This window comes from Nylanderia fulva, unplaced genomic scaffold (assembly GCF_048542155.1).
Source record: "Nylanderia fulva isolate GAGA-0341 unplaced genomic scaffold, ASM4854215v1 Scaffold26, whole genome shotgun sequence".
Classification (NCBI taxonomy): domain Eukaryota; kingdom Metazoa; phylum Arthropoda; class Insecta; order Hymenoptera; family Formicidae; genus Nylanderia; species Nylanderia fulva.
In genome coordinates, this window is record NW_028190325.1 from 1,728,007 (window position 1) to 1,755,754 (window position 27,748).

Consider the following 27,748-nt stretch of genomic DNA (forward strand, 5'->3'; position numbering starts at 1 on the left):
AACAATAATAATGTTGCAAGGGAGAAGTGAAAAATTTCGTTGAAAGAAGATGGCAGATGTTATCGCTTTATTCCTATATGTATATTAATGATAATATATATATATATGATAACCTCTCGCAGATTATCGTGTATCGTATTTATTAATGCATACGTATAATTAATATTATAAAAATATGTAACACAGCAATATAAAACGACTCTCGTCGCGTATTATGTACACATTCTATATTTTATATAATTAATTATGAAAGAAAAAGATATGGTATTTGTATAATTCGTGATAACGTTAAATATAGCATTTACATATGATTATTTATAGAAGGGAATATGAGAAAATATATAATACAAAAATGTTTTGTATTTTTAGATTGCGATGTGGAACGAGAGGAAGAGAAGGATACATAGTGAGGCAAGTGTTTTTGTATATGTGTATGCGCGTGTGTCGCGCATGGCGGTCGCGCAGGTGACACGCTTGCGCAACGCCAGTGGTTCTCCGCGGCCGCGAGGCGAACCTCCGCCGGGCTACGTCATTCGTCGCGTGTCCTCCGAGCGCGGCTGTCGCCGCTTTAGTAGCGCGTTCACTCGCGTACGCCCTTGGCGCGCCGCTCAGACCACGTGGTACACCTTTCATAGTACGATTCGATTTTCGATCGCGCGCGCGACTTTCGAGATTAACTTCACACGGTACGTTCCTTCCTTCCCGCGTATCGCGTTCGTTCGGCTTGAGAAACGCGTCTCGAGACAGATAAAATTATACAGTGCGGAGTATAATCGGTTTCTCGTTGTAATTCATTCGAATGTGATATTCGCGCGACAGTGACACGCCGGCTATGAGGAGCCGCTATTGATTCCCCGGACACGCTCGCAAGTGCGTGTGTCAGTGCGGTTATGTCCAGGAGGAAGCAAGCGAAGCCACGATCTCTCAAACGTAAGTTTTATCCATTGTTATTCATTCGATGCGAATATTCGATCATTAGAACTTTCCGAAATTGATGGTTATAAATATGTGGAAAATACGAACGGATTATCATAACCTAGAAATACTATCAGCTTTACACACATTTGTCATCAAAAAGATAATATAAATACTGCTCAGTCCATGAAACTATATTTCAATTTCTAATAATAAATTATATTCATGTGACTTTGAAATTTGAAAATTCTAAAGACTACACCATATATTTCAATGAGTCTACATTACATTTTATGCATTATTTGGCGCCAAGTAACAAATCGACAATTGATCGTAAGATATGATATAATATATGACAAATGTTTTAACCAATTTGTAATCTTAATTATTTAGTGAAAAATTTTTTAATGAGTTTGATATACAGACTTTTAAATTTCTGACAGTAAGTATTATCCTTTAGAAAAGAAATTTATTTGATTTGGTTAAAAAAAAGTATATTTAATACTTTTAAACATGACAATCAATCAAAATAGATCTTAATATGTTTTAATCTCTTCAAATTTTGACATGAATTTGTACAAATATTACTGAAAAATAATGTTTATACAAATTGCAATATGTGTACACGATAAATGAATTATAAAATAATAAAACTATATGAATTGTATTGAAGAATAATATTTATACAAATTCATGATAATATATTACGAATTTTCTGTATTAATGTGAGACATAAATAAAGTTTTGCGCGCGATAAATGTAAGGAGAAAAAAATCAAAACGAAAGAGACAGACACGATGAAGATCTCTGGATGACGGTTTTACGAGATTAAGGTTTATGAGCGCTCGTATGTGTCGCAAAGACACACGAATAATAGCGAAGTTCTTTGGAAGGTATTCGTTCGTGCAAAAACGTCGGTGTATATGAAGGGGCGAGAAAGAAGTTGGGCTAAAAGGGTGCTTCGTGAAACTTTCAGACACGTGCAAGCGTGCCGCGACATAAAAGTGACAACAGTACGATATGCGAGTCAAAAGCCGCTATAATTATAAAAAACTGTAGTAATTAAGGAAGAATAAATTATTCGAGGAATTTTGAAACTTGAAAATTAAAAATTTCCTAATAATTTTGCGATTACGTCGTTATTTAATTGAATAACAAGGGATTTAGGGCCTAAATATATAAACGTTTACAATAAATAAAAAAGAATGAAAGTCAAAAAATATAGAATACAGTTTTTTTTGTATAGCGCTTTTGAAAAATAAGGTAAATTGGTAAAATTATCGAATACAAATGAATATAATTCACAGCTAATCCATTTATATTTATTACTCATTATTTCTATATTAATGGAAATATTGCAACAGTATACTTTTTCCATAGATTATATTATCTTATTCGCAGTTTTCAATTTCTATCGAATTTTTTCATAATAAAGTAACAAGTATACGGACATGTTACTTATTATAAAATTATATATATTAGATTATTTATATAAACGGTTCTATTAATTTTTTAAATCACGCAAGAGTTTTTTTCACAAGAGAATACATAATACATACATAAAGAGAATTTTCTCTTAGAATTTACCCTGAAATCGCGAGACAATATAATATTGGAAGAATTTTATGTGAGTTTCTCTGATTTACCATTTATTACAATAAAAATATTAATATTCTACCACAGTAAAATATAAAAACATGTTCGATTAATTTTACTATATACATAATAAAATTTAATATGGAAATTTAATACGTATTAATATTTTTTATTGTAATAAATATTAATCAGAGAAACTCTAAAAATTCTTCCAATATCCATATTGTCCCACGATTACCATGATTTTCAGGGTAAATTCTAAGAGAAAATCATCTCCGTGTAATAGCTCAATTTCGCAAGAAGTTTGATTTTGTCAATTTTCCACTTAGTATCGATACAATAGTATCGATTATCGCGTTTGTTTTCGCAACGTTTATTGTCAATCTATCCGCACACGATGCAAAGCGAAGAACCGAAACAGATAGAACGATTGTTGCAGCAAGACGAAAGCATACGTATACGTATATAATACCGGATAACCGAAACACATAGTTGCCAAAAAGTGAAAGACAGAAAATAGGGAAAGGGATGGAGGGAAGAAAGAGAATGAATCGAAAAGTGGTGAGTCGGAGAAAGAGGCGAATTGTATAAATGCGATATAAAAACAGAGAAGCCGAAAGAGAAATGCAGCGAGCGCGAAATAAATAGAAAGGAAAACGGGCAAGAGAAAGGGTAGGAGAAACGCGTACTCGAATGAAAGAGGGAGAGGATTGAGGGCTGATCAAACGCGGAGGGCAGAGGATAGAGAGTGCTTTGCTGTAAAGGAAAGGGTAGAAAGAGAGAGAGAGAGAGAAGGACATCAACAGAGGTGAACGGTTAGAGATGAAAAGAGAGGCAATAAGTACGAGATAGACAGAGAGAAAGGTAGAGGCAGATAGAGAAAGAGTGACAGAGGGAGAGGGAGAGAGAAAGAGTCAGTAGTCAGCCAGGATGGAATTAGGTGGAAGCCCGCGGGAGACCGGTGCTCGTCCCCGGGGAATCTCTGGCCTCTGTAATCACCAGTTCTCCTATCCTATCCAATTCTGGTCGCACTCCTCTCGTCTTCCTCATCCTGCACTGCCTTTCGCGCGCGCATCTCGTTCCTCCGATCTCTGTTTCTCTCTCTTTCTCTCTTTATCTCTCTCTTCTTCTTTCTCGTTTCTCTACTATCACTTTCTTCTTTGAACTTCAAGTCTTTTTCTGTTTCGCACGCAATAGCATCTTTTCTTTTTCTTCCATCTTTTTTTTTACAATTTCTCCACACTTCTTTTAGATTTTTTTGCAAGGAATTTTTTGGTCCTTAGGTAATGAATAAAAAAAATGACAGCGAGAGTATAGAATTGATTGTAAGCCAAGTTTTAGGTAAGCTATCGTATTTAAAAGAAATATCACAAGTTTTACGGACTTGATTAATTTTTTAACTCCAAAGCCACACGGAAATACATTCTCAATCGTGAAGATCTTGCAAGCTCGCAATAGCCATACGTAGTGTATACCATATGTATGTACGTACAGTACGGCTCTTTTCCGCCAAAATTGCGATCCTGCTCTACCTGGTGCTCGTATCATTTCTCGTTTGTCGGTGGAATTGACGATTGAGCGGAAACGAAAGTTTCGCGGTGCTCGTTTCGAGCCGGCTCGGTAGCCGGCCACATCCAGATTCCAATAGCGGACATAAAAGGCACTCGACTACCGAAATATTGGCGTCGGTCGATGAGCAAAGAGCGTCGTTTCGCGAATCAGGATTTAGATAGAATAAAATGTCCGAATCTACAGCGAATTTCGCTTCGCGAAATACACATCAGCTGTTTCTAATCAGTCGTGATCATTTTCATCATAAATAACATTTGCTAAATATTTTAAACACGAGGAATTTTTTTTGGAAGTTAAAGTAAAAAATACAATAACAAATTTCGTTCTTTTTTACATTTCTAATAGTGCAACAATAAAGTATTAAATGTTTATTCTTCGAAGTATATTCGTTTTAATCTAGTACTGCTACGAGAAGAATTGTTACATTTATGAACGGTCATCCGGTATACATAGAGTGATATCCTGAAATGGAGAAAAAGATAGAAAGAAAGCTCGGGATAACAAGAATATTTAACGAACATTATTGTATCACACGTTCACTTATTTATCGTGATAAATAAAATTGTCGTCTCTTTTATCGGATCAAACTGACTGCCATCGCGCGGTTAGGACATCACGAGCCAGTGGTTAGCCACGAAATAGCAAGCCATACCGATAGTATTGCCAGCGTAGTGATATAGGGTGTTGCTAATTAATGCACGATAATGAACCTGCGCGCGACCGAAGCTGTACTAATGGATTCCAATGACCTCGTCATAACGTGGACAACCGGTAGCCGGTAGGTATAGCAGTTGAACGGAGGATAATTGCGTTAATGGGAATATATTGGCTTGCATCGACCTAGGGCCTACGAACTCTAGTCTATTTACATTTTATAAAAATTTTTTTAAATCATAAAATAAGCAGATAATTATCGTTTCATATAAATTTCTTTTACGTCGAGTTTAAAACTCAAACAAATTTTAAATCACATGTAAGGAAGAGAGGAAGAAGTCTTTTCATTTTTAGAATTTTATTAATATCAAATGGTGGAATTATTAATTTTGTCATATGTAATTGCTGATTTGAAAGGAAAATTGTGTCACGTAAAAAAAAAATAAAAATAAAAAATATATATATTTATCAAGTTAAAGTTTTTATGTCGATAATAACTTTTGGCAGTCATTATGGAAATTGCGAAATGCGAGGCTGATTGTATATTAGAGAAGTCTTAATTTATCAATCTGTACTCACACAGACATGGAAACGCACACACGCACAGTGCGTTATTAGATCTGCATTATGTATCGTATGTAAATCCGGTTGCCAAGCGTGCATATGCATTTCTAACGGCAAGTATGAAGGAACGCCTAAATATACGCGATATATAAGCGCATTATAATTGGTGAGTAGGACGCAATGACCTGAATCATGTGCATTATGCCTCAGGAACGTGATTGTAATTTGTGCGTGCTCGCATAAATGCATAATTATCGTCCCGGAATTAATTTACACGCGCAGAAATGATTAACGATCCGGAGCTGGAGCGGCGCTTGCTTATCGATGATTATTATTCCAATCCCCCTCTCTTTCTCTTTCCTCCCTTTTCCCACGTTAAACATTAGAACTAAAATGCAGTCGGTTGCATTAAAGATATTATTAAATTAAAATTTACATTAAATCGTGTTAAAAAAATACAATATCGCGTTTTAAATTGCCTAAGTGAAATAATTTTATAGTAAAAAAACGTGAAATATAATAATTAATTGTGACATTACTGTACCTAACGTAATATAATGTTAATTGCTTATAATGACATCCCTATATATTATATATTTAGCTCTCGCGATTTTACGTATCGATAACGAAATCTGCTTGCGCTACCTACTTTCTTCAGGTCGCAATAATATCGGACAGACAGGAGACGGTTGCGCTACCGGTACAATGTAAATTTCCGGCTTAGCGTTTTAAGCCATTTAATCGTGGTTCCTCTAAAATTTAAGCTGCTATTAGTTTTTGCAGTGACAGCACTAATTCCTTGCCGGCGGTCATAATCGTTATAACGCGCCCGCTAACTCGGATTAAGTTATCGGCCTCTCGTTAAATTATTGTCCACGAAGAGTACGCGGCTTCTGCATCGCGCAATATCCAATTACATTCATTACTTATCTCTCATCACGCTCAATAAGTGATTTATCGTTCACAGTATAAATTACAAATATTTCGCATCAATCGTTCTATCGACAGAGAGACAGGTAAATTTTTTTTGTATCGATCTTGAAAAATTATTTCGTAAAATATTAATAACACAATTGTGTCTATAATAATAAGACAAAATAATATTTTATAATAAATCATATAATATATAATTATATACATTCGGTTTTAAAAAATGTATTCTCTGAAGATCTTGAAGAGCGTTCGGCGTTGCAGCTACAGACTACAACATCCGCGACAAGGTTAGATCATTCGTACAGAATTAGAAAACGGGAAATGAAGTTGGCGAACTTCGGTAGAGGTCATTCGCGCGTATGTGCTTCTTAATAGCTCGCGGAAGGTATGCGGAAGTCTGCGTATTCCGCAGGAAGGAGAGTCCGCGCGCACCTTATACAAAAGACATACTCGAGAACGCATTCCCGCGACGCGGCGGTATTCCTTTGAGGAGCGACCACCCGTTGACAAGTCCGCAAACTTGGCGTCGCTTTTATGGCGATACACGTCGCGCGACAGCGACGTCGATTTAAGAAATTCTCTCTTTCTAGGTTTTATCTCTCTTATATACCGGAGTCTGCTCGTCCCATTTGCGCTCGCTCATGAACAATTGACAGATTTGCTTGTGAATAAATGAAAATAATTATAGGAAAATATCTAGAAGATCATTGCAATGAACTGCCTTAAAAAAATATTTACGCAAAGAAAAAGAGAAATATTTTTACAAATATCTCTCATCATTTACTCTCGAAATAAAAAAAAAAAATCCCATTATACTCCGATATTATAATCCGACAAATATATACAGAATCGCGTAACAAACACCGAGCGAACGTTCGGTGCCGTTGACGTGGTACCGCGAGAGTCAACGTGACAGGCACCAAAGGCCCTCCGCAATATTCCCGGGCTCTCAAGAAGGCAGATGCCTCGCTGACGGCGCCGGAGGGGGTTTGGCGGCGCCATCGCAGGCGGATGCTCGCGTCCCACGGGAGTCTGAGTCCGCGTCAGAGCTACCCTGGGTACGCGGTCCCTTGGGATCTCTCTCGACTTCCCTCCCGACACAATCCTCCTTACCCTCCTTACACCCACCAGCAGCAGCGGCGGCCCTTCCCAATGGCGGCGGCTGTCTGCCTGCCTGCCTGCCTGTCACGGACTCCAAGACGTACGACGGCTGCAACGCGAATAGAGATATCGCGCACGGCCCGGATATAACCCGCAGGGCGCTCCTTTATTCACGCCGTATCGATTAATGACTCGCGGACCCTTGCGGACTTCCGTGAGGATTGACGCGTCCCGCGGGACGCGCCCCAGCACAACCGGAAAGGGTTACCGGAAAGGGTTATCAACCCTCGGAACGCTTGACGCGGAACGAGAAAAATTTCGTGAGGGTTTGGAAAAATTGTTTGAAAAAATAGTGTCGTCAACTTTTTAACTTGAAAATGTCATTTTTCAAGATTGGTATCTTAGCTTAGATATGCTGATGTGTGAACAGATTTTTTTATTCGTTCATTTATTAAATGCCACGAGCACCTTATCTTAAAATTTATAAAGCCGCTACTATAACTTAATGATTATTTTAAATAAAGTATTTGTATATCTGGTTATTTTTCAGAATGTCGAATTTACATATGGAATGTCTTTTTCTTTTATTCTCAATTTTACAATTTTACAATAATGTAGCGCTTCAACAAATTTGAATTAATCAATTTAGACGGTAAAAGAATATCAATCAAAATAAAAAAAATATTATTCGGAAGACACGATATACTTTCATCATGAAAGGCATTATCGAGAGATGGGGGCAATTCGAATGATCCTCCTAGAAGGGGTTAAGCCGCAATATGCAGTTATCTTGCCGAGCATGCATGCCGAAGCTATAATAACACATCCGTTTAACGTTTAGCCACAGAGCTCGTGCCGAGATTGCAACCTGTATTTTCGTGAGTTTACCTCCCTCTCTCCCTCGTCTCGTCGACCTTCTCCCGGACCATCTTGAGAATGGCATCGTCTAAGCTAGGTCGTATTACGTGGCTTGTTGCAGAACGATGTACGCGCGTTATAGATACGTGTGGAGAGGGTGCCCTCGAGCCGATATAGCCGATCTCACCCTCTTTACCTTTACGATTATTGGTTTAGACCACCCCGTCTCAACACACATCCAATTGTTTACGGTGTTTTACGGTAAATTGAATTTGCCGATGTTCGGCTACATTTTTTCGGAAAAAAAATCTTGTTTTTTTTTGCATCATTAAATCGTTTTATTTAAAAGATATTTTATTATAGAAATTTCTATTTATATAACACAATGACAAATAATGCATTCTCGCATCCAGAACGGTTCGATATTAATTTACTGAGCACGCGTTTCTGGTCTCGATTCCAAGGACAATTAACGTATCAAACTCGCCGAAAGTCCTCGGTTACACGATGATGGATGAACCATTAACCGTCGCGGTATCACGGCGAGTGGTTTACACGAAGCGCAAGACATGCCTGACAGCTGACAGAGTACGGAGGGCGCGAAGGCATATGATCAAAGGATGCCTCTCCGCGTCGTATCTTCTAGAATATTTAAGCCCCATTGCCTCGTCTGCAGATTTGACACGTTCGTTGTTTCTCGTTGTCTGACAGCTAACACCCGGTTAGAGGGTCGAGTTGAATTTCTACGGAAAATTGTATTCATTCGTTCACGTTGAACTCTTTTGAATCCTCCATCGGCGATTTTAGTGAAAAATGTTATTAGCGAAAGATAACTTTATTTAATCATCAAGTAATGGGAATGATTCAGCTGCACTGCAGTTATTTGCACGATGATGATAACGGCTATATTTATTTAGCTTCGTAAACGTGTTCTTCTTGCGTTCGAGCAAATCAATTTTGGTAATTAGCAGAGAAAGTTTACGCGGTTTGTTAGCTTAATCAGCCGTTAACAGTGACAAATGCTCTCGTTCGGATAAAAGCTCAACAGCGAAGGTAGAACAGAGGAACACGCCGGTTTGACACCGTCGGAAACTCGACGAAGCGCAATCGTTAGAGTGGCAAGTTTGCAGCGCAAACTCGCTGTGCGACAACGAGAAAGAGCGAATCACCGCGGGGGAAGGAACAGGGGGTGCGAGAGAGCGGGGTGATGGCGGTGGATCTTGGAACCATGCAAAATAACAAACGACCTGTTGGCCGCGCGGACGGGGGTGTAATTTTTTAAGTTTAATTCTGCGGTCCCACGTGACAAACGAGTGGCAGCGCTGCCGTCATCCTATGCGTCGACCGGGTATATTTTACGGTGAAAACATGGCTCGTTGTTTCGTTTTTTTTTTTTTTTTTTTTATGACATATCGCGCTGTAGCACCTCTCGACTTCTAAATAATTTTATAATTTTGTACAAGAGCTTCTTAAAAAAAAAAAATAAAATAAAATAAAATTATATATAACGATGGAGATTTGACAAATTTTCTGTAGCAGGATTTAAAACAAGAATGTCGCATTTATCATTTGTACTTTGTGGCAGCTGTAGATTTTGCTCTTTACCGACGATATGCAAATGTATGTAATAGAATTAACGATTGTGTGTCTCTTTCTCTCTTTGTGCAGGGGACGAAGAGTGGGACGGCAACGAGCAGAATGTCCTGGAGGCGGCCGAACAGGATAACGAAACGACGGCGATTAAGCGTGAGTGTTATTTGTTAGACTGCCAGCTCTCTCTCATGGACTTTTCTTTAGTATTTACGTACAACAGGTGGCAGAGTGTTTGCACAATGTATCATACGAGATAAATAAAACACATTTTCCACACTTTATATAACAAAAAATCGCTAAAGTAATTAGACAAAAAGACCTACACTAATTAAATTATTTATTTGTGAATTACGAAGCTTACTAGTCTTTTACTCAATGAAATAATATAATGATATATAAACATTGATATATTAAGTACAGCATATTTGTCAAACATAATTTGTCACATAATAATTCATGAATAAATATTGAATGCAATTTTTTCTTGCGAATGATATAAAGTATAATGTTGATTTTGAATGTTTCAGAAGACGACGAAGAAGAAGAGGAAGAGGAAGAGTTGCAGCGGGCGTTCAGCCGTCAGTCAGCAGAAGGTAGGAATTATTATATATTTAGATTAATAAAATAATAATCAACAATCATAATCGCCTAGATCGTAATATATCTGTTCTCGCGCGCGTAAATTTTTTAAGTACCGAATTTAAATCTCAAATATTTTCGGAAGCATATCGAGTATGAAAAAAAAATATACAATTTTTCTGGATGAAGACCCTCGATCCTGAAAAATCAATTACTTTGCGCAATACGAACCGCGTTCGTTCTCCTTTGCGTAACAATGCGAAGAAATTGCGAGAGAAAGAGAGAGAGTGAGGCGGACAGTCGTCGCACGGTGCATTCCGGTGCATTACTCGAATTGCCCTACGGGCGGGCAACAATGCGTCGGGATGCATCGTCATTGTTCGAAGGTGTTCAAGAAGCGCGATCCCGCTATAAATCTCATGAATATGGGATTCCTTGGCCCCCGGAGGACTCGCCGGGACGCGCGACACGTACCCATCCCAAGCATGAGTGCACGTGCATCGAACAATATGCTGCATCGCACATTTTTCGCCTCTTTCCCGCGCACGAAGTAAAATGAGGCGCGGCGACGTCGGTTTTCTCCTGTCGGCGGAATGACAGGATTTGTAATTCTCGTTGTGGTCACACGGCTGTTGTGTCCGCCAAATATGCATGTTGGATTATTTTATATCGAAGTACTTCATCGGCATTCGAGGTCAATGAGAAACACGGCGCGTGCTTTTTTTATCGCGCAGAGAGCGCAGAATATATTTCGCATTTTTTCAAATACAAATTATTATAAATTTATCTCTTGGATAATAGTGAAAGTCGTGAAATTATGAATAACAAAATTATAGAATTTTAAATTCTCCTATTGATCGATCCGCGATTTTATCCAATTTTTTTTTTAATTCGAATTAATTTTACCAATTATACGAACAAAAGACCGAAGTCTTTCGATGTACGTTTAATTTGATCGTCATTCAATTTTCGGTCGCGAGTGCGAATCGCCGATATAAATTTTCAATTGTCGCCGATGCAGGAGAATTCCGGAACAGATTAAACGAATAGTATCCCTCTCGCGACGTCTACTTTTTCGTTTCTTTCGCGCGGTCCCCTGACAGTTTCTTCTATCCGAACTATTTTTGCGCTAAGTAAAATTTCCGCGTCCCTTGTGTGCGCGCGCGGCGCGGCGTCGTGCCCTGTGGTACCGTCCCTGTTACGTAACTAGCGAAACTGTCTCGAAAGATTCGTACCTTTCCCAAGTATCCAGCAGTTTTCCTCCCCGAGGAGGCCGGGAAGATCAAACCTTTATCCGCTCCCCCGTATACGTATATACGGCTCGATTATTATTTCAGGTTACCTTTCGCAAAGTGTACTTGCGCGCGCGCTTTATACCCAGAGGTAAAACCAGGCTTGGAGAAGCTCGCGAAGAACGAGGTTGCCTCCCGCAGGAGGCGGCCCAAGCTCCCGCGGGAGATGCCTCGTCCGTCTGCTTACCTGAAAACATCGAGCTCTGCCTTCGCTTCTTTAATGCTCCGTGTACCTATGCCGCTTATTAAACCATTGGGACATCGTTATTCTTTCTCTCTTTCTCTCTCATTTCTTCGATCCGATAAATGTATACTAATGCCTTCGCTCTTATTGATTTAATATTGTTGATTATGAAATTTTTAATCAGATTTTTTCTCTAGTTAATGTAAGCGTCTTTTAAAGTCAGGTTTTTAGGGGGATTTTGACTTTAAATATCTGAAAAGATAAATCTTTCCACGTGCTTGATAAATGTATTTGATTTGTAATCTCTTTCATATTTTTTTAATGATGATACATTATCTCGATAAGATAGAACTGTATACACCCGCTTTAAGCAAAATACCGCAATGAGAATACCGGGTCAAAGTATCGGCTAAGATATTAGTGCCGAAGTTATACGTTTCACTTTCGAGTCCTCGAAGTTTGCCGTTCAACTTAGCGGTACGTATAATTAGTATGATACATACCGGTATGTATATTCGTACCTTTTTCATCAAACTTCCAAGCTGGACACGTTAATACGTGTTGTCCCGATCATTTTCAAAGATCAATACGTCCAGTTTATATCTAGTATACGAAGAGAACCATCATAGGGGGTTTTCGAAGAAACACAATTTTCTCTATAGCAGAGTCTATGAGCATATATTATGAGATTATGCCTATTCTCGGTATCGCACATACATTTTCGCGACCTTTATCAGGCACATTAATAATTCAATAGACGATTTCGGTATGCCGCGAGATGCAATAACGCGTTTACTACCCTAATTTATTTAAGGCGAGGCGATAATTAATGCGCGGCACATATCGCCCTGCGGCAACAAGAATTTCTAGCGCTTATGACGCGCTATCTAATCATGCAATTATTCCATCGAGACGTCTCTGCATCCTAGAATTGCAGAATCGCATCGATCTCTTCAAAATATCGGTTTAAATAACATTCAAACATCAATGAGCGCAAAATCACAAGACAAAAATATTTTCAATAATAAATCTGTAGAATCTTCTCAACAAATTTTCTTCTCAAATATATTTAACAATTTAATAGTATACCATTAAAATAGAAATTTAATATATTAAATTTCGGACTGTTTTCGACAGTTATTGCATAATTTATTGCATAAAGTATTATACACGTCTGCAAGAAGTTTATATTGTTTTTGCATTTGAATCATGTCAAGGCGCTATTTTGAAACCATATCGTTGGACGATGTAAGGGGATTTCGGTTACGAGATAATATATCGACATAATATGTAGCGCAGGGATCACCTTCGCCACCTGCGTCACCCTATCAGCATTTCGAAAGGAATTGGCCCACGTGGCAATTCTTCTCGTCGTATTAGAGACATATAGACGACTATGACGTAGAACCACGCCGATCTTTTAAGCCGAAGCTTCCCAAACCTGAAATAGCGTTTCTCGATATTTTTTTTAGGACCCATAAATAAAAGTAACAATTATAACACATTTCCCATACTCCATATCGCGCCATATCACAGTTCTCGTATTTAAATATAATTGTCTAATTGTAAGAAAAAATACAAAAGAATCATACATTGCTAGATTAAAATGGATAAAAAAAACATAAGCTTGATGCTAATAATACTCGTGTGTTTGCAAAGATAGGAACGCGAATCTTGAACATGACACTTCGACTCGCGCGGGACATCGCTAATGACTTCTCAACGAGCTTCTGGTAACACGACAGAGGCAAGTGTTTAAACAGCCCTACGCGTTTGTGTATTATTATCATTATCCGGGGAATATCGACTTCTCCTTTCTCCGTAACGGTGCACACGGAGAAAGGATCGGAGATAGAGGAAGAGAAAGGACGTGCGCGAGTAAATGCAGGTTAACGCCTTATTGCAGTCGTCAGATGAAGAAATAATAGAAAGAGAGAGAGAGAGAAATCGACCTTTGAAGGGCCGCTACAAGTCATCCCCGCCGGGACTCGATTATTCAGCCGGTCGAGTTATACACCCGCAAGCTTTTCTCTCTTCTCTCTCTCTTCCTCGTTATTACACGCAAAACATAGCCAATTAGCGATCGTCGATGTTTTTAAGCCCCCAACATTTTTTTTCTTTTTTTTTTTACGGGATACTCAACCTTCTCTCACTTTAGATTCCAAAATATATAAATGATCAAAATGAAGAGATATATCTTATGTTTAATTTAGAATCGATTTTAATGACTGTGCACTTGTGGATTTTACAAGTATTTTAATATACGCATATTAAAATAATATATTGAAATTTTTTTTGTTAATCTTCAACATAATTACGAATTTATATACTTTTAACTATTGACCAACTAGCGTATATACATAGCTTTCTTATCTCGTGAACGTCTTTCTCTCTCTCTCTTTCGTTGACGAATCACTAGTGTCTCGGCGAAAAGTAATGCGAGCTAAATTACACGACGCGCAAAACTTTGGTGGTGCTCGCCGTAGAAATTGTCGGGCGGATAAGCGAAAAGTTGCCGAGCCCGCTCTCGTGACAGATTGAAATCTCTGACATTAAGAAAATGGGGGATCTCGAATCCCGATGGGAAAAGCCGGCGCACAACTCCTCGGGCCCGATGGTGGGTGACGGAACGGCGGTGGTCGACGGGAAAGATTGTAACATCACTTGGAATATCTCTCTCTCTCTCTCTCGTGAATTGTCTCGTAGGATTTTGCGATAATTGCTGTGACAGATTCGATGGAAATTTGCGACGCAGCGAAAAAAAAAAAAAGAAATGGAAATACTTTGTTTGTAAAATCATAGCAGATTATATTATATTTGTTGCTCGAAAATGGTTCACACATAGCATATATAAGATATATAATTTTATTATAGCATAATTTTTCAGTATAATAATTGATTTGAGAAATGTGTAAAGGGGTCCAAGATTTTTTTTTGGATTTCGAGAAATATGAGATATGAAACAGGAGAACGCGCGATATAAAAGCTAATTCGTGTTCAAATCCATTTCTATGATTTACAATTACAAGATCCGGAACGTAAAAAAAGTAATGAACGTAAAACACATAATCGCATATCGGGCGTTCTTGATCTTGACTTTCCTCCGGGAAGTTGGAAAGTCCTGTAGAGCCGTATACAGCTGCGACCGAGAGAGCGGAGGCTGTGAAGAGAGTAAAGAGGGTGGGCGCGGCAGGGGATCAGGGGGGAAGGAGGGTATATTATGGGGAATGCCAGGGGAATCCCGAGGGACCCTAAGAGCAGCCCCGTGCGCATGCGTCGAGCTGATTAGTTCACCTCCTACCCTTCCTCTCTTCGCTCCGCTGCTGTCCTCTCTCCCTCTTTCGCGTTCCCGAGTGCTGGCAGCGCCAGAGGAGAGCACGGACTCCCTCGGGACTTGGCCTCTTCGCGCTCACCTACCCTCTCCTCTTCATCGCTACTTCTCTCTTTCTCTGGCTTCATATATATATATATATATATATATATCCGCTCGTCTCTTTCTTCCTCCATATCTCGCGCGTTTTCTCTCTTTCTCTCTCTTCGCGATTCTCTATACCTTTTCCTCTTTGCGTTGTTGCGTCTTATGTATTCCCGATGCCGTCACCCACTAATAAAACTAACTCTCCGTCTTCATCTCTCTCGCTCCCTCTTGTATCTCTGTCCGACTCATCCCTCTTCTCGTGCTCGCTTCATCCCCTTTATCCCAGCACGTTTCTCCTTCCTCCTCTTCCTCGTCGTCGGGCTTTCCACGTTTTACGTCTTATATTCCCAATACAGCGTCCGCTAATAAAGCTGTATTTCGCAAACCCCTGTGGATTCTCCGAACATTTTGGGAAATCGCGTTTCCATGGTGCGGTCGCAATTGCATGTTTCGTCGGGTCGATGATGAGAAACTCGACGAGTGACGTGCTATTGACAAAATGCAGAACAATTTTCCGTTTTTCCATCACATTTTCTCCAAGAGCGCTCTATCGCATGAATTTACAGGCATATATATAACAGACTCGTCATTTTCATGTTAAATGAACTAGAAACGTTTGTAACTCAAAAATTGTATTCGATCGAGAAAATCGTTGACTTTTCGACCCTTCAATTATTTTCCCTTCCAATTAATGTTTTCTTTCTGATTGCATTATATTTAATTTGTTACATTACCGTTAATTTGTTACTTTTACTCATATAGATACGCAATTCCCGAATAAATATTTATCCGGGATTACGAATAAACTCTATTTCGTTAATAATAACGAAACCATTATAATCGAGCGATCAAAGTTTCAAGTAGTCGAATCGTCAGCCAATAGATCGATTTTTTGTTTATTGTCGCCGAACGCATTTACATCGTAGCGGATCCTTCGTGTGACACGCCAGGCAGGAATGACGAGTCTCAACTGACTCCTGATCCAGAAAGCAGGGAGGAACTGGCTTTAGGTACAATGGCGCTTTCTCGACGCGACTGTACTTGGCGATATAAGGGTGTCCCAGGTGACGAGCTGCCTCGGGCCGTGGCGCAGCTCCTACGTATCCCTCGGGACCGACTCCAGGTCCCTCTATCTCTCTCCCTCCCTCTCGCTCCGGTCTCCTCCCGTTGTTCATCCTCTTCATCTCCCGTCCTCTCGCTTCTCCGCCCGTCCTTCTCTCTGGTCTCTCTCTCACTCTCGTACGTACGTAAAGCCACACGATGAATCCTCTCCACGTAGCTGTATTCCTCCTACGCTTACACCTACACAGTTCGTGTATATACATCTCGCGCGCGTACACGCATACACGAATACGGTCGAATTCGCAAAGCTACTCGAACACATCCGCCGGGTAATCCGTCTTCTTTTCCCGGTTGCATTCTATGGTGATATGCACCAGCGGAATCGAAGCATATTTTGCAATTTCGCAGACGGACTACACACGCCAAGGCAGACGAATAATATGTCGGCAAACATGGGAAATATATGTGTGACACGGTCTCATTATAAACTCGCTCTCTCGACGCGTCGCCATTTCCCGCCTTGTAATACAATTGCATCGTCGCGCGATAAACTTGTACAAGTGCGCAGCTGCTCTTCGCGATCGCGGAGAATTTAGGTCGGTCTACGCGACGTGTTTACATGTGATTTCGAGAATATGTTTATCAGACAATCTGCTTTAAGAAGCTTTGGAGATTTTGTCATTAATTTAAAAAATTAATCTAAATTAATCCTATTAGAATTTTAGTTCTTATACATATATATAGCGCGTGCACGATATACAAGATTTAACAAAGATGCTTATAATTTTATATATATTACGATTTCTGCATATAAAGCTATTTAGAACGATTTATTTTTAATTTATTTTACAAGTCACGTAACAATCAATTTTTTTCGCAAGCAACACTTTGGACAAAATTATCGGTTGACTCTCGAAAGTAATCTTTTTTGCTAAACATTACTTTTCTGATAAATCATTTCCGTTTGCTCGAAGAAGCTTTCCCAAGAAGCTCTTCCGAAGCGAAACGGTATTACGAGGTGACATTTTGGTCGTGCTTTAAGTTGAACAATCCGTGTCTGAGCGACCAGTAATGGCGAACTCTTCTTTCGAGTGCGAGATTAGCGCAACATTCCGGAGATTAGTTCGGCGACTGCAATCGCGGCTTTGCTCCGGCGCTGGATACCCGACAAAGGGAACCGCGAAATGCCACCTGTTATTTCCCTCTCACGAACGAACGAGAGAGTCGGGCTTGCAGATAGGTCTTATACAAAGAGAGGAACTGGATGAAAAACTCTAATAACTACGACTAATAATTCGTGGCGCTCGTTCGCCGTTCAGGCGCTCTTCAGCTTCAGCTCCGATAAAACTTAGTAACTTGAGGAGATAAAAGGTATCAGGGTATCTCGAGGCCCTAGTAGTAACGATCCTTCAAAAAGATCCTCTCTTTCTGACCTTTACATTAATACTTATTTGACGCCTCTCATCACTTATTAATATCATTTCGTAATTTGAAATTTGAATGTCTGAAAAAATAAGAATTCATATATCATTTCATATAATATTTCATATATAATAAAAATAATATAAAATATATACAAATAAATATAAAAAATAATATAAAATATATATATAAAAAACTAATATAATAAATTGGGAAAAAAATAATTATAATTTTTTAAATTCGGCACTCGCGAACGTGAATAAATTTTGGCAACATCCATGTAAAAATATGTAGCGCCATCGCGATTGATATCATTAGCGAAATCGACCGCGATGATTAAATTCACGGCACGGTTCGAAGCGAACTTTCTCGCGCGACCATGGAACGCATTTGAGATGCATTGCGCGAGAAGGGATTTCGGGTCGATGATGTTCCTGGGATACGTTTCGGGGTAAGCTTTCGTATATCGAAATATAACGGAAGCAGCCGTACACCGGGAGAGTATCTAGGGACCCAAGGGCCGAGCGAGCGCGACGCGCAACCCAACTTTAACTTTTGCGCGAACATACGGTATCGGGTACTGCGCTAACTTTATGCTAATCTTCCCTTCTTAGGGAGCCGTACACCGGCACTTCCTACAATGAAAACCCACGTCGCGTGGAAACTCGTCCACCTGGTTACTTTTCGCGGCCGCCCACGCGAATCGAATTTACGGAGATTGTATTATAAAATATAATATCCATGAAGTATAAATTTATTATGAACAGAAATTTATCACGATCGAACTTGCAGTATCTCTCTTACAATAATTTCGTAAAATGATACTATGCAATGTTTATTTATATCTTCTAATAATACAATATATTTTTATTCTAGTATAATGTAACATAGAAATATTTTTTGTAACGCATAAAAAATTTGTAAGAATAATTTTATTATATTTGCAAAGTCGTGATATCTTAAGCTTAACTTTTCACTAGTCAACTTGGTAGCGTGGCACCGAGATAACGTTCTTTTATAAGTTGAAATTGCACCCAACACTTTCGCGGAGTTCGTACTACGGCATGCGGGATGAAACTGTAAAGGAGTGCACACACTTGCGTGTCGTAAACGCGGACGTTACGAGGCCGTAAGCTCTCGCGGAATCAGTTAAGCGGGGAATTAGTGCGCCAACGAACTCGAAATTACGGCGCGTATACGCGGCTTTTGACATGGTTCAGGAAGGATGGACCACGGGGTGGACCCTTGACAAACGCGACTGCGTTGTTGTCGAGGGCCGCGTATAAATTTCACCGGGTGGCACGCTTCATTTAAGTACGCCGGACAGCGGTCAGCGTTAGATAGAACCGCTTAAACTTTCGGTGTAATTCGAGACAAGGGAAGGAAGGAAGTATAGGAAGGAAGTCTTGATATGATATACCCTGCTCTTTCTATCTCTCTCTTTTTTTTAACAGCAATCGGAGAGGAAGAATGAAGGATTCTATGAATAAAATGGAAACGAATATTTAAAAAGAAGCAAAGAGATAATGTGCTCGTACTCTGAAAAAAAATTTTGTTAACTTGACAAAATCTCTCAACTAAATTATACTACTTTGCTAATTGAACATATATTAATATTTAAGTCAAATATACATTTTGTTGGATTTAATGTTAGATTGAATTTAAATATTTTTATACATGTTCAATTAACAAAATAATATTTAATCAAGCTAATAACTTTTTTTCAGTGTAGATTCTATGTAAATAATATTTTTAACACCCAATTTGATATATACATATATGCGAGAATATGAAGGATTTGTATATGTTTTTTTATTATTTATATCTTTTTCCATGTCATATTCCATTCTTATGGAAGCACTTGCATATTTCAAGCATAAGCGCGAATGCTCTAACACTTTAATCATATTTTTCCATGTGTTCCATAAATAAAAATGTCAGCATTTTCTTCATTTTCTATTCATATAATCTAAATGTCTATATCATTATTATGACTAACGATGACAAAACTGAATACAAATCCGAATACAAAGTGATAAAATTCTATTCGAAATAAAAAATATTCACATTTTTTATAAGGATGCTAAGTTACATCATCTCTCGAAAAATCGATCACGTATATAAGCAACGTTAACGAGACGCGCCTCGATAGGAACATCGAGCCAAATTAATTCCTACGAAGCCAATGTCACGTACATATATACATATGTATTGGTCATCCGCAGTACATATATATAGATATATATATACGCACACATACATACACAAAGATACAGAGCTGATAGTCCTGCAACGGCAAAGTACAAGGAACAGCCATCTTTCTCAGAAAGAAATTAAAGTTTTCCCCGAGGTATAGTCTTTCTCTCCGAACCTCTCTTTCTTGCTCGCCTTCCTCTTATTCATCTCTTTCTCTCTCTCTCTCTCTCTCTCTCTCTCTCTTTCTCTCTTCTCCTCTCGCTATCTTACGTCGAGTCTTGCTGTTAGGGCCAGGAAGGTCGAAGGATACTGCCGTAGAACGTCGTGGGATGCCATAGGGTGGTCATAGGGTGGCATCGGCTAGCCCATTGCTATTGTTTGTGACGCTCCCCGGGGACGGGCCTGCCCTTAACAGTGGCATGTGCCGATGACACTACCGGGTGTCCGCGATACCACTTGCCTCCGTTGCTCTTGATGTGTCTGTGTCTGATTACTAGCGATCCGAAGTTGTATCCTGCGGGATTATTAAATGAATAATCGTCGCGCGTCATAATTGCGTGAACTTTACAGCCGATTCGTCGGTGAAAATTTTAATCCCTTGATTTTTTTTTTTTTTTTTTTGTGAACCTTTATTTGTATGCTATGTTTAGACGTGGCATATCTTTGCGTATACATTCGGACGAATTATGAAAATTCATTCCGCGCGTGCTTCATTATGCCATGCCGATGGTCCCGAAATTAGTTAACGGAAATACGAGTGTGCCAGCGGTGTCTATTATTTCCGGGCGAATTAGCCGGTTCAAAAGTCGTCAGCGACGCGGCAACTGCAATTCCATTTTCCGGCGAAGGGACCGCACACCCATGTTTTATTTCGTCGGCGGTTTCGGCGATGATATCGGCCGAGACGACCAATTAAAAACATATCAGCCAACAGGGCGCTTCGAACGCTAGTCAAATTGAAGCTCCCCAAAAATGTGAATTTTGACTTTGTCCTTTCGCGCAGCGAGAGATCGATGCCAATCATATAACAAAATGAAAATCCAAAATTCATGTATCTGAAAACATTACAACTCGAGCTTTCTAATTCTTGCTGTACGTATATACAATTGAACTAATATATTTAATATTTCTGCATATTTTATAAAAATGTTGAATCTTATCGCACAAGAGCTTATATGTGTCATGGAAAAATTTTAACAAGGAAAATAATAATATGCAATAATAAGGCGTACGATTCACGCAATGATAGAATTAAGCGAGTATCTCTTTAATGAGGCAAATATAAATTATAGGGTCAGCTTACCATAATAATTTGTATTGTCACGTGACGCTACTGCTCTCCCAATCTAGGGGTCGCCGGCGCTTAATTGGGCTGTCATTACGGCGCCTTGTGGGACTCGATTTAAATTACGTAAAACGATAGCGCGAGGTTAATGATAAAGCGACGACACGTGTAATCTAAAAATTATTTTTCCGTTGCACGCACATTTATTTAATGTAATTTAAGTCTAGTGCACACTACGAGAAATCACAAAGCGCAGAATCGCGCAAAAATAGGATTCTCCATAAACATTCCACATGTGCGATTTAAGATTCAAAGCGTTGGAAACATATATAGTATCACATTACTCGAATAATAGTCAAATATACGTACTGCCGTCGATACTATAAGTATCTTTACCGTATTGTAGATATATAATAGCTACGTAAAGTACGCTCGATACCGCGTTCGTGAGTATCTTTATACCGTTGCCGGTTCCTCGGACGAAATTCCAATTCCGGCGGAATGAGAACCGCAACTGTGAGAGCCACTGGCAGGATCCCGCGGGACCACTGGGAGCAGTGGGAAGCCTCTGTACCCGTGCTGGGGCTATACCAGGCTACGCCGTGGAGAGGGCGCTCCCCAAGGAGGTAATTACCCTCCCTGCTGCCGCCCGACCACCCACAAGCCATCGCAACTTCAACTCCTGCCGGAGTTACATGCTAATACAAAACCAAAACCGGTTCCCAACAGCTTCGCTCGCCGCCCGTCGAATTCCCAAAATTCATATACATACATACATACATACATACACACACACATATATATATATATATATATATATATATATGTATGTATGTATGTATGTATGTATGTATATGTATGTACATTGTGTGTATATACATACAATGACGATGGCTACAGGCGCGTGAAAAATGATGCTGGAGATGTCGCGATACAATCGATTTCTCGTATTTACGCGTAATATCTGATCGGATGCAGGGGAGGGATGCGTTTGATGTATAATGTCGTGTACAGATCGCGCGTAGAAATTGCGGTCACAATTTTTTTCATAAATTAAATTATCTTCCTCTTGCAAAAAGAGAATCACGTGGAGGGACTGTTATCCGCGTTAAGGGATTTTCGTTACCGCATAATGCTGCCCTACTATAACGCGGCGCATATATTTTCGCGCAATAGAAGCTAGCGAAAAACGCAAAACTGCATACGTTGCTTTAAACGTAAAAAACAGCGGGATTAATTTTGCATCCGAGAATAATGAAATAATAAATACGTGACGACTAGAAATTAGCGTGTTGCGCGAGTAATACGTATTTTCGCGTTTTCATCCTTTACAAAAAAAAAAAAAAAAAGAAAAAAGAAGAATAATGATTATTTCACACGAAGGAATCTCCGTATTTTTTTCCCCCAATTTCCCGCATTCCACTTCGTTATAAGAGCGAGAGACTCGCGGAGTTTGTTTTTCCGCAAAAAAAAAAAAAAAAAAAAAAAAAAAAGACTTTTATATTTCATCTGAAATTTTTATTTTATATTTCGTACCGCGTTGCGAGCCGCGTCGCTGCGCGGCCAATTCGTTTTTTAATTGGCAAATTTATTTGTCGCGTTCCGTACACGCGCGCGCGTCCACCGAAAAACGTCGCGTCGCGTCGCAACGATACACAAGGATATTACGATTTTACGTTCACGCAACACGCGTATCACGGCTCGATGACATTCTAGCCGCACGGAATGTCGGACGTAATGGTTCGATTTAGGTATCGGATGACGGCGATATCGAAACGATTTTGCGAACGGGAGAGCCCTATAGCCGGCGGTTTTCCGCGCACGAATTAAATATTCGGCGCACAAATCCAGGGCGCCGCAAAAATTCGCGATTGCGTGTGCCTACAAGTGAACGAATATAGGCAGTTTTTCCTACTTTTTTTTTCATTTTTTTTTTCCGCGTCTGATTCTGCTCTCCGCGGTGCGCGTTTCAGTAACAACGACGAACTGATTACCAACGCGCCGTCCCAAGCGTGTGCAGCCTTGGAACTCCCAAAAGTCATACTCGTAAAAAAAAAGACTATTGTGCACCACGGACTTCCGGGTTATTTATACGAGTTATCTCGTCCCCGAAGCGCCCGCGAACCGCTCTCTCTGCGCCGCAGTTGTAGCTGCAATGTTCGCGCCGTGACTTACGAGCGATGATAATTCCAGCAGCTTGAGTGCCAGCGCGGTCTTAACGTTTTATTCCAGCAACCGCGGTTCTTGGCGCAACGTCTTATCAGTGAGTTATTCGCGCGCGGCGACGTTACAACATGGGGAAGAAATTAAATAAGGATCGCGGGCTTGCGAGCGTCTTTAGGAGATTTAATTGTTGACGGCATTGTCGTACCAACTGTTACATAACTGCAATTTTGTCCCTCATTGATAAGAAAAGATATACGATTGTCTTCTTCTGCTCTATATTCACTTGATCATCGTAATCTTGAACTGTTCTAGGAAAACGCTGGAATTTTTATAATTAAGATGTACGTGTATATGTATATATATATATATTTTTTTTTTAATTAAGAGATTTGATCTATATCGGGCAATCTCTAGAGTTTGTTTCAAACTTGTCTCACGCGATCTAATAAAAACAATTCCTCGATACAAAACAAAAGTATACATACCGAGATTGACGCACGCGCGAATATTTCATTAACAGAGTGTGTATACGCTAATAACAGCGGCGCGATAAACAATATCGATCGACTTTCTCGTCGCAATTTCATATAACGAAGACGTACGGTGTAATTTTTTTTTAATTTTTTTTTTTTTTTCATCGTATTGACGCGGACGACGTAAAGTTCGATTATCGATGCGAGGCGGGCGCGCTTTGGTCGCCGCGGTTGTTTCCCGCAAGTTGTGCTTAAAGTCGCGCGTATTCCGGTGGGAAATTTGAATTTTGGCCGGTCTTCCTCGCATGTTATACACGTATATATGTGTCTGTGTGTGTTTGTACGTTGGTCCAAGGCGGTTCGGTCTCCTATGCGCAGGAATGGGCTGTGGGAGCCAATATCACCGGGGTATGGCTCCCGCGGGATTACCGCCGCGCCGCTCTTTTCCACCCTTTCCCGTATTATTCGCGTCCGCGCGAACGGCATCATCTGCGGCGCCAGGCATAGGCCGCCGCGCGGCGGCGTATCTCTCCGAGCTCGTTCCGCACGATCGCCCAAAATCCCATGAAATTTCAATGCGGAATCCCTATTAAGGGCCCGGAGAGCGGGTTGCGTGTTGATCTGAGCGCCGAGCTTGGGACCAACACACGGAGCGAGATACGCCGGGCGAGAAATCATCTGAAACACTCTTTATCAAATATGAGTCTTAATCCCTCAACGTGAGTTTTTCTATCGCGGATAGAAAATTTCTTGCTCGAAAAAAAATTAAAATTAATCTCAAGCCTCTTATTCGTGCGATCTGCAATTGCTCTGTACATTTGTAAGACGCAATTTTTGAGAAATAGGTATTAATTATATAGTAATAATACTAAAGAATTAATTATATAGGTTTGTTGGAAAATAAATTCTCGTAATGTATACGGTGTACTACATATTGTGATGTATTTTCTGTTTCAGATTACTTGCAAGATGGCAGGCCAACTTCCATTCAAGGTCCTGATCTGGAGAATCAGAACAGTCTCGACAGCGGTGAGTCATGTTTATTCATATCGAATTAAATATTTATTAAGTGCCAAATAAATTGTACATGATATTATTGTGGCTTTGCAAGCATGATTCTTGCGATATGGCACTTACTGCGTTTTTTAACGCCTAAATTGAATTATCTTTCCGTTTTACAATAATTGACCGCGTTTAGGATCGTCTAAATTATATAAGGGCAATCCTCAGTCATCCGTAAATCCTAATAGGCGCTCTATCATGCGATAAAAAGGGGTACCTAAAAGGGGTTGCTACCCTTGCTGTTTAAGATTGCTTACGTTTTAACTGGTAGAAAAGTCGAAGGTAAAGTTTCCGAATGGTAGTAGATTTTCGAGACGAAAGGATTTAAGGAGAAACTTTGAATTACGACGTTCGAGCATCTCGGAACAGCGTAACGGAGATTTCCGCTACAACATCGAAGGGATAAGTACAAAGTAGAATTGATCTCAGAGAGAAGGGAGCCATCGGCTTTTAACTTGGAAAAATTCCCTCGAAACAATGTCGAAATACATTTAGGTCAAAGCATTTTTAATATATCGAATTTTGAATTTGTGAATATTTTAAACAAAATTGAAAGCTTCGATAGTACCTAATGTTTAATACATTTTTTAATTTGGAAAAATAAATTTAATTTTCTCTCGAATATTGCTGGAATCATAAATCTGCATTAAATATTTTAATTAACTTGAAATCTTTTATATATTATATCTATATATTACTAAAATGCAAAACATAGATAATGAGATCGAGTTTCCTTGTACCTTAGTAGCGAATAGATAGTGCTCTCAGCCTTCTCGGTGCATGAGTCACGAATACAATGGATCTCATGCATTCGACATATACTTCCTGTAACTCGATTACCTTGTAACATCCAAAGCTTTGGTAAGGGACGGACGGATTGAGCCGACTTAAGTTGACTAATCTCTCCTCGGCTCCATAAAGCATAGGTAGAGTCCTCGATAGAGATGAATCTCTGTTGGACAGGCCAGGCGGAATGAAATCTTTTTGTTAAATTTATCGATTGAAAAAGATAATCTTATATGTAGAACAGGTAATAAATATGCTTTATTATTTTTGAGAAAACAGATTACAAGATAAATTTTTAAAACATCTTTTAGTCTCTCTTAAGACGTTAGATTACAAATTCTAATAATAACCATAAAATTAATTCAATCATATAACAATATTTCATACGAAACATATATATATGTATATATATGTATACGTCATAAAAGTTATTTATCGTGTATAATTTTTTTTATCGAACGGAAATATAATATATAAATACATCCCTTTTCTCCTCGGGCTAGTATCGTCAAAAACTGTGCAATTTGTCAGAAAACGGCGACCGTCGCCTCGCCGGAAATTCACGAGACTCCTCGATGTCCGGCCCACCCAAACTCCCCGATGACTACGCAATAATTGGGGGATTACCGCTTTCATAATGGTTAACGGAGTTTCCGTGAATTCGACATACGTGTATATACGCGGTGATTCGATTAGCGCGGACTAACAGAGGGATCGGGCTTGAGTTTGAGACGAACTGGTAAAGTTGACCGGCCCTGCTCGACGTCGGGGTTGGCGAAAAGGGGTGGGAAGGAAGGGGATTGGGTCGGTCAGTCGACAAGCTTGGCCGACGGCTAGCCAGCTAGCTAACGCACTCCTGGGAAGACGTAAATGTGTCCCTTTAGTGCCAGCTTCCGTCCTGCGATACGTTCACCAAAGGGCTTGGTCACTTCGCCTCTCTATTGCTATCTCGCTCTCTCTCTCTCTCTCTCTCTCTCTATATATATATATATATATATATATATATATATATGTATGTATGTATGTATGTATAGTATAGTATCTAGCGTGTGTTTCAAGACGCATCGCCATAAGATCCGAAAGATCGTTTGCTTTCTCGAAGCTTTGCGATCTTATCCGGCGAACTTTGTCTGATAAAATTCCTCGGCTATAAATGCATTGCTGAATTCGTACAATTTTCTCGAAATCTCGAATGATAAAGCAACATTTGGAAAATGTAAAAAATTAAATTGATTTCATTGTTTAAATCTTTCGAATTCAATTCATATAATGATTAGATTCATTCTGCTATATAGGAAATTAATTGGAACCATAAATCTCTTCTAATGAAGCACTTCGCGTGACTTCGTACGTTTCTTCGGTCTTTTGTCGCATGCGATAAATAATGCATTAATTTTCACGAGCCAACCAAGACTAATGGCAAATTAGACGTAAGAGCTGTCTACAGAGTAATTTCGCAAATTGCTGCGATATCGCGCGCGTTACCTTTTTTCCCTTCACGGCGCTTTATCCTGCATCGGGATAAGTTTGCGTGGCACACAAAGAGAATATGTAGCATGCACGCTACTGTGTGCAATATGAAAGGACCAGATTTAATGGCGGTTACCAGACGCTGCCATTCATACAGTTGTGGCAGTGGTAGTTTGTACTTAGAGATGCGCAAACCGAGCTTGCTTGTCGGACGAGCAAACACTTAATTAACCCTTCAAGTTAGCTTGCTAGTCTCGCGCGCGCTTTCTCTCTTCCTTCTTGTCTTCTACTACATCTGAAATGAAAATAGTACTTTGCCGGGTCGAGTCCGTTCATTGAATATATTTGCTGCTTACAGTTGGCCGAACATGCTTCAGAAAAAAAATAACATAAAAACTATTATATAAAACCTTTTTCTTTAATTTTTGTAAATATATAATTACATAAAGACTTTTCTATAGAGTTTCAATTTTATCGATATTTACATTTTACAAAATTATATATATGATATAATTGTTTAAAAATTATATATAGTGATATAATTGTTTAAAATTATATATCGTAAGT

The 27,748-nt window shown here is 39.4% G+C and overlaps 1 protein-coding gene across 1 annotated transcript in view; it reads left to right on the plus strand.

The window, feature by feature from the left end:
- Positions 1 to 27,748, plus strand: part of L (zinc finger protein Lobe) — a 78,564-nt gene that overhangs the window by 367 nt on the left and 50,449 nt on the right. Inside the window, exons 2-5 of the mRNA XM_029313103.2 lie at positions 370 to 930; positions 9,862 to 9,939; positions 10,314 to 10,379; positions 24,821 to 24,892. Of these exons, the coding sequence (XP_029168936.1) occupies positions 891 to 930; positions 9,862 to 9,939; positions 10,314 to 10,379; positions 24,821 to 24,892 (256 nt within the window). The 5' untranslated portion in view covers positions 370 to 890. The remainder of the gene's footprint in view (positions 1 to 369; positions 931 to 9,861; positions 9,940 to 10,313; positions 10,380 to 24,820; positions 24,893 to 27,748) is intronic.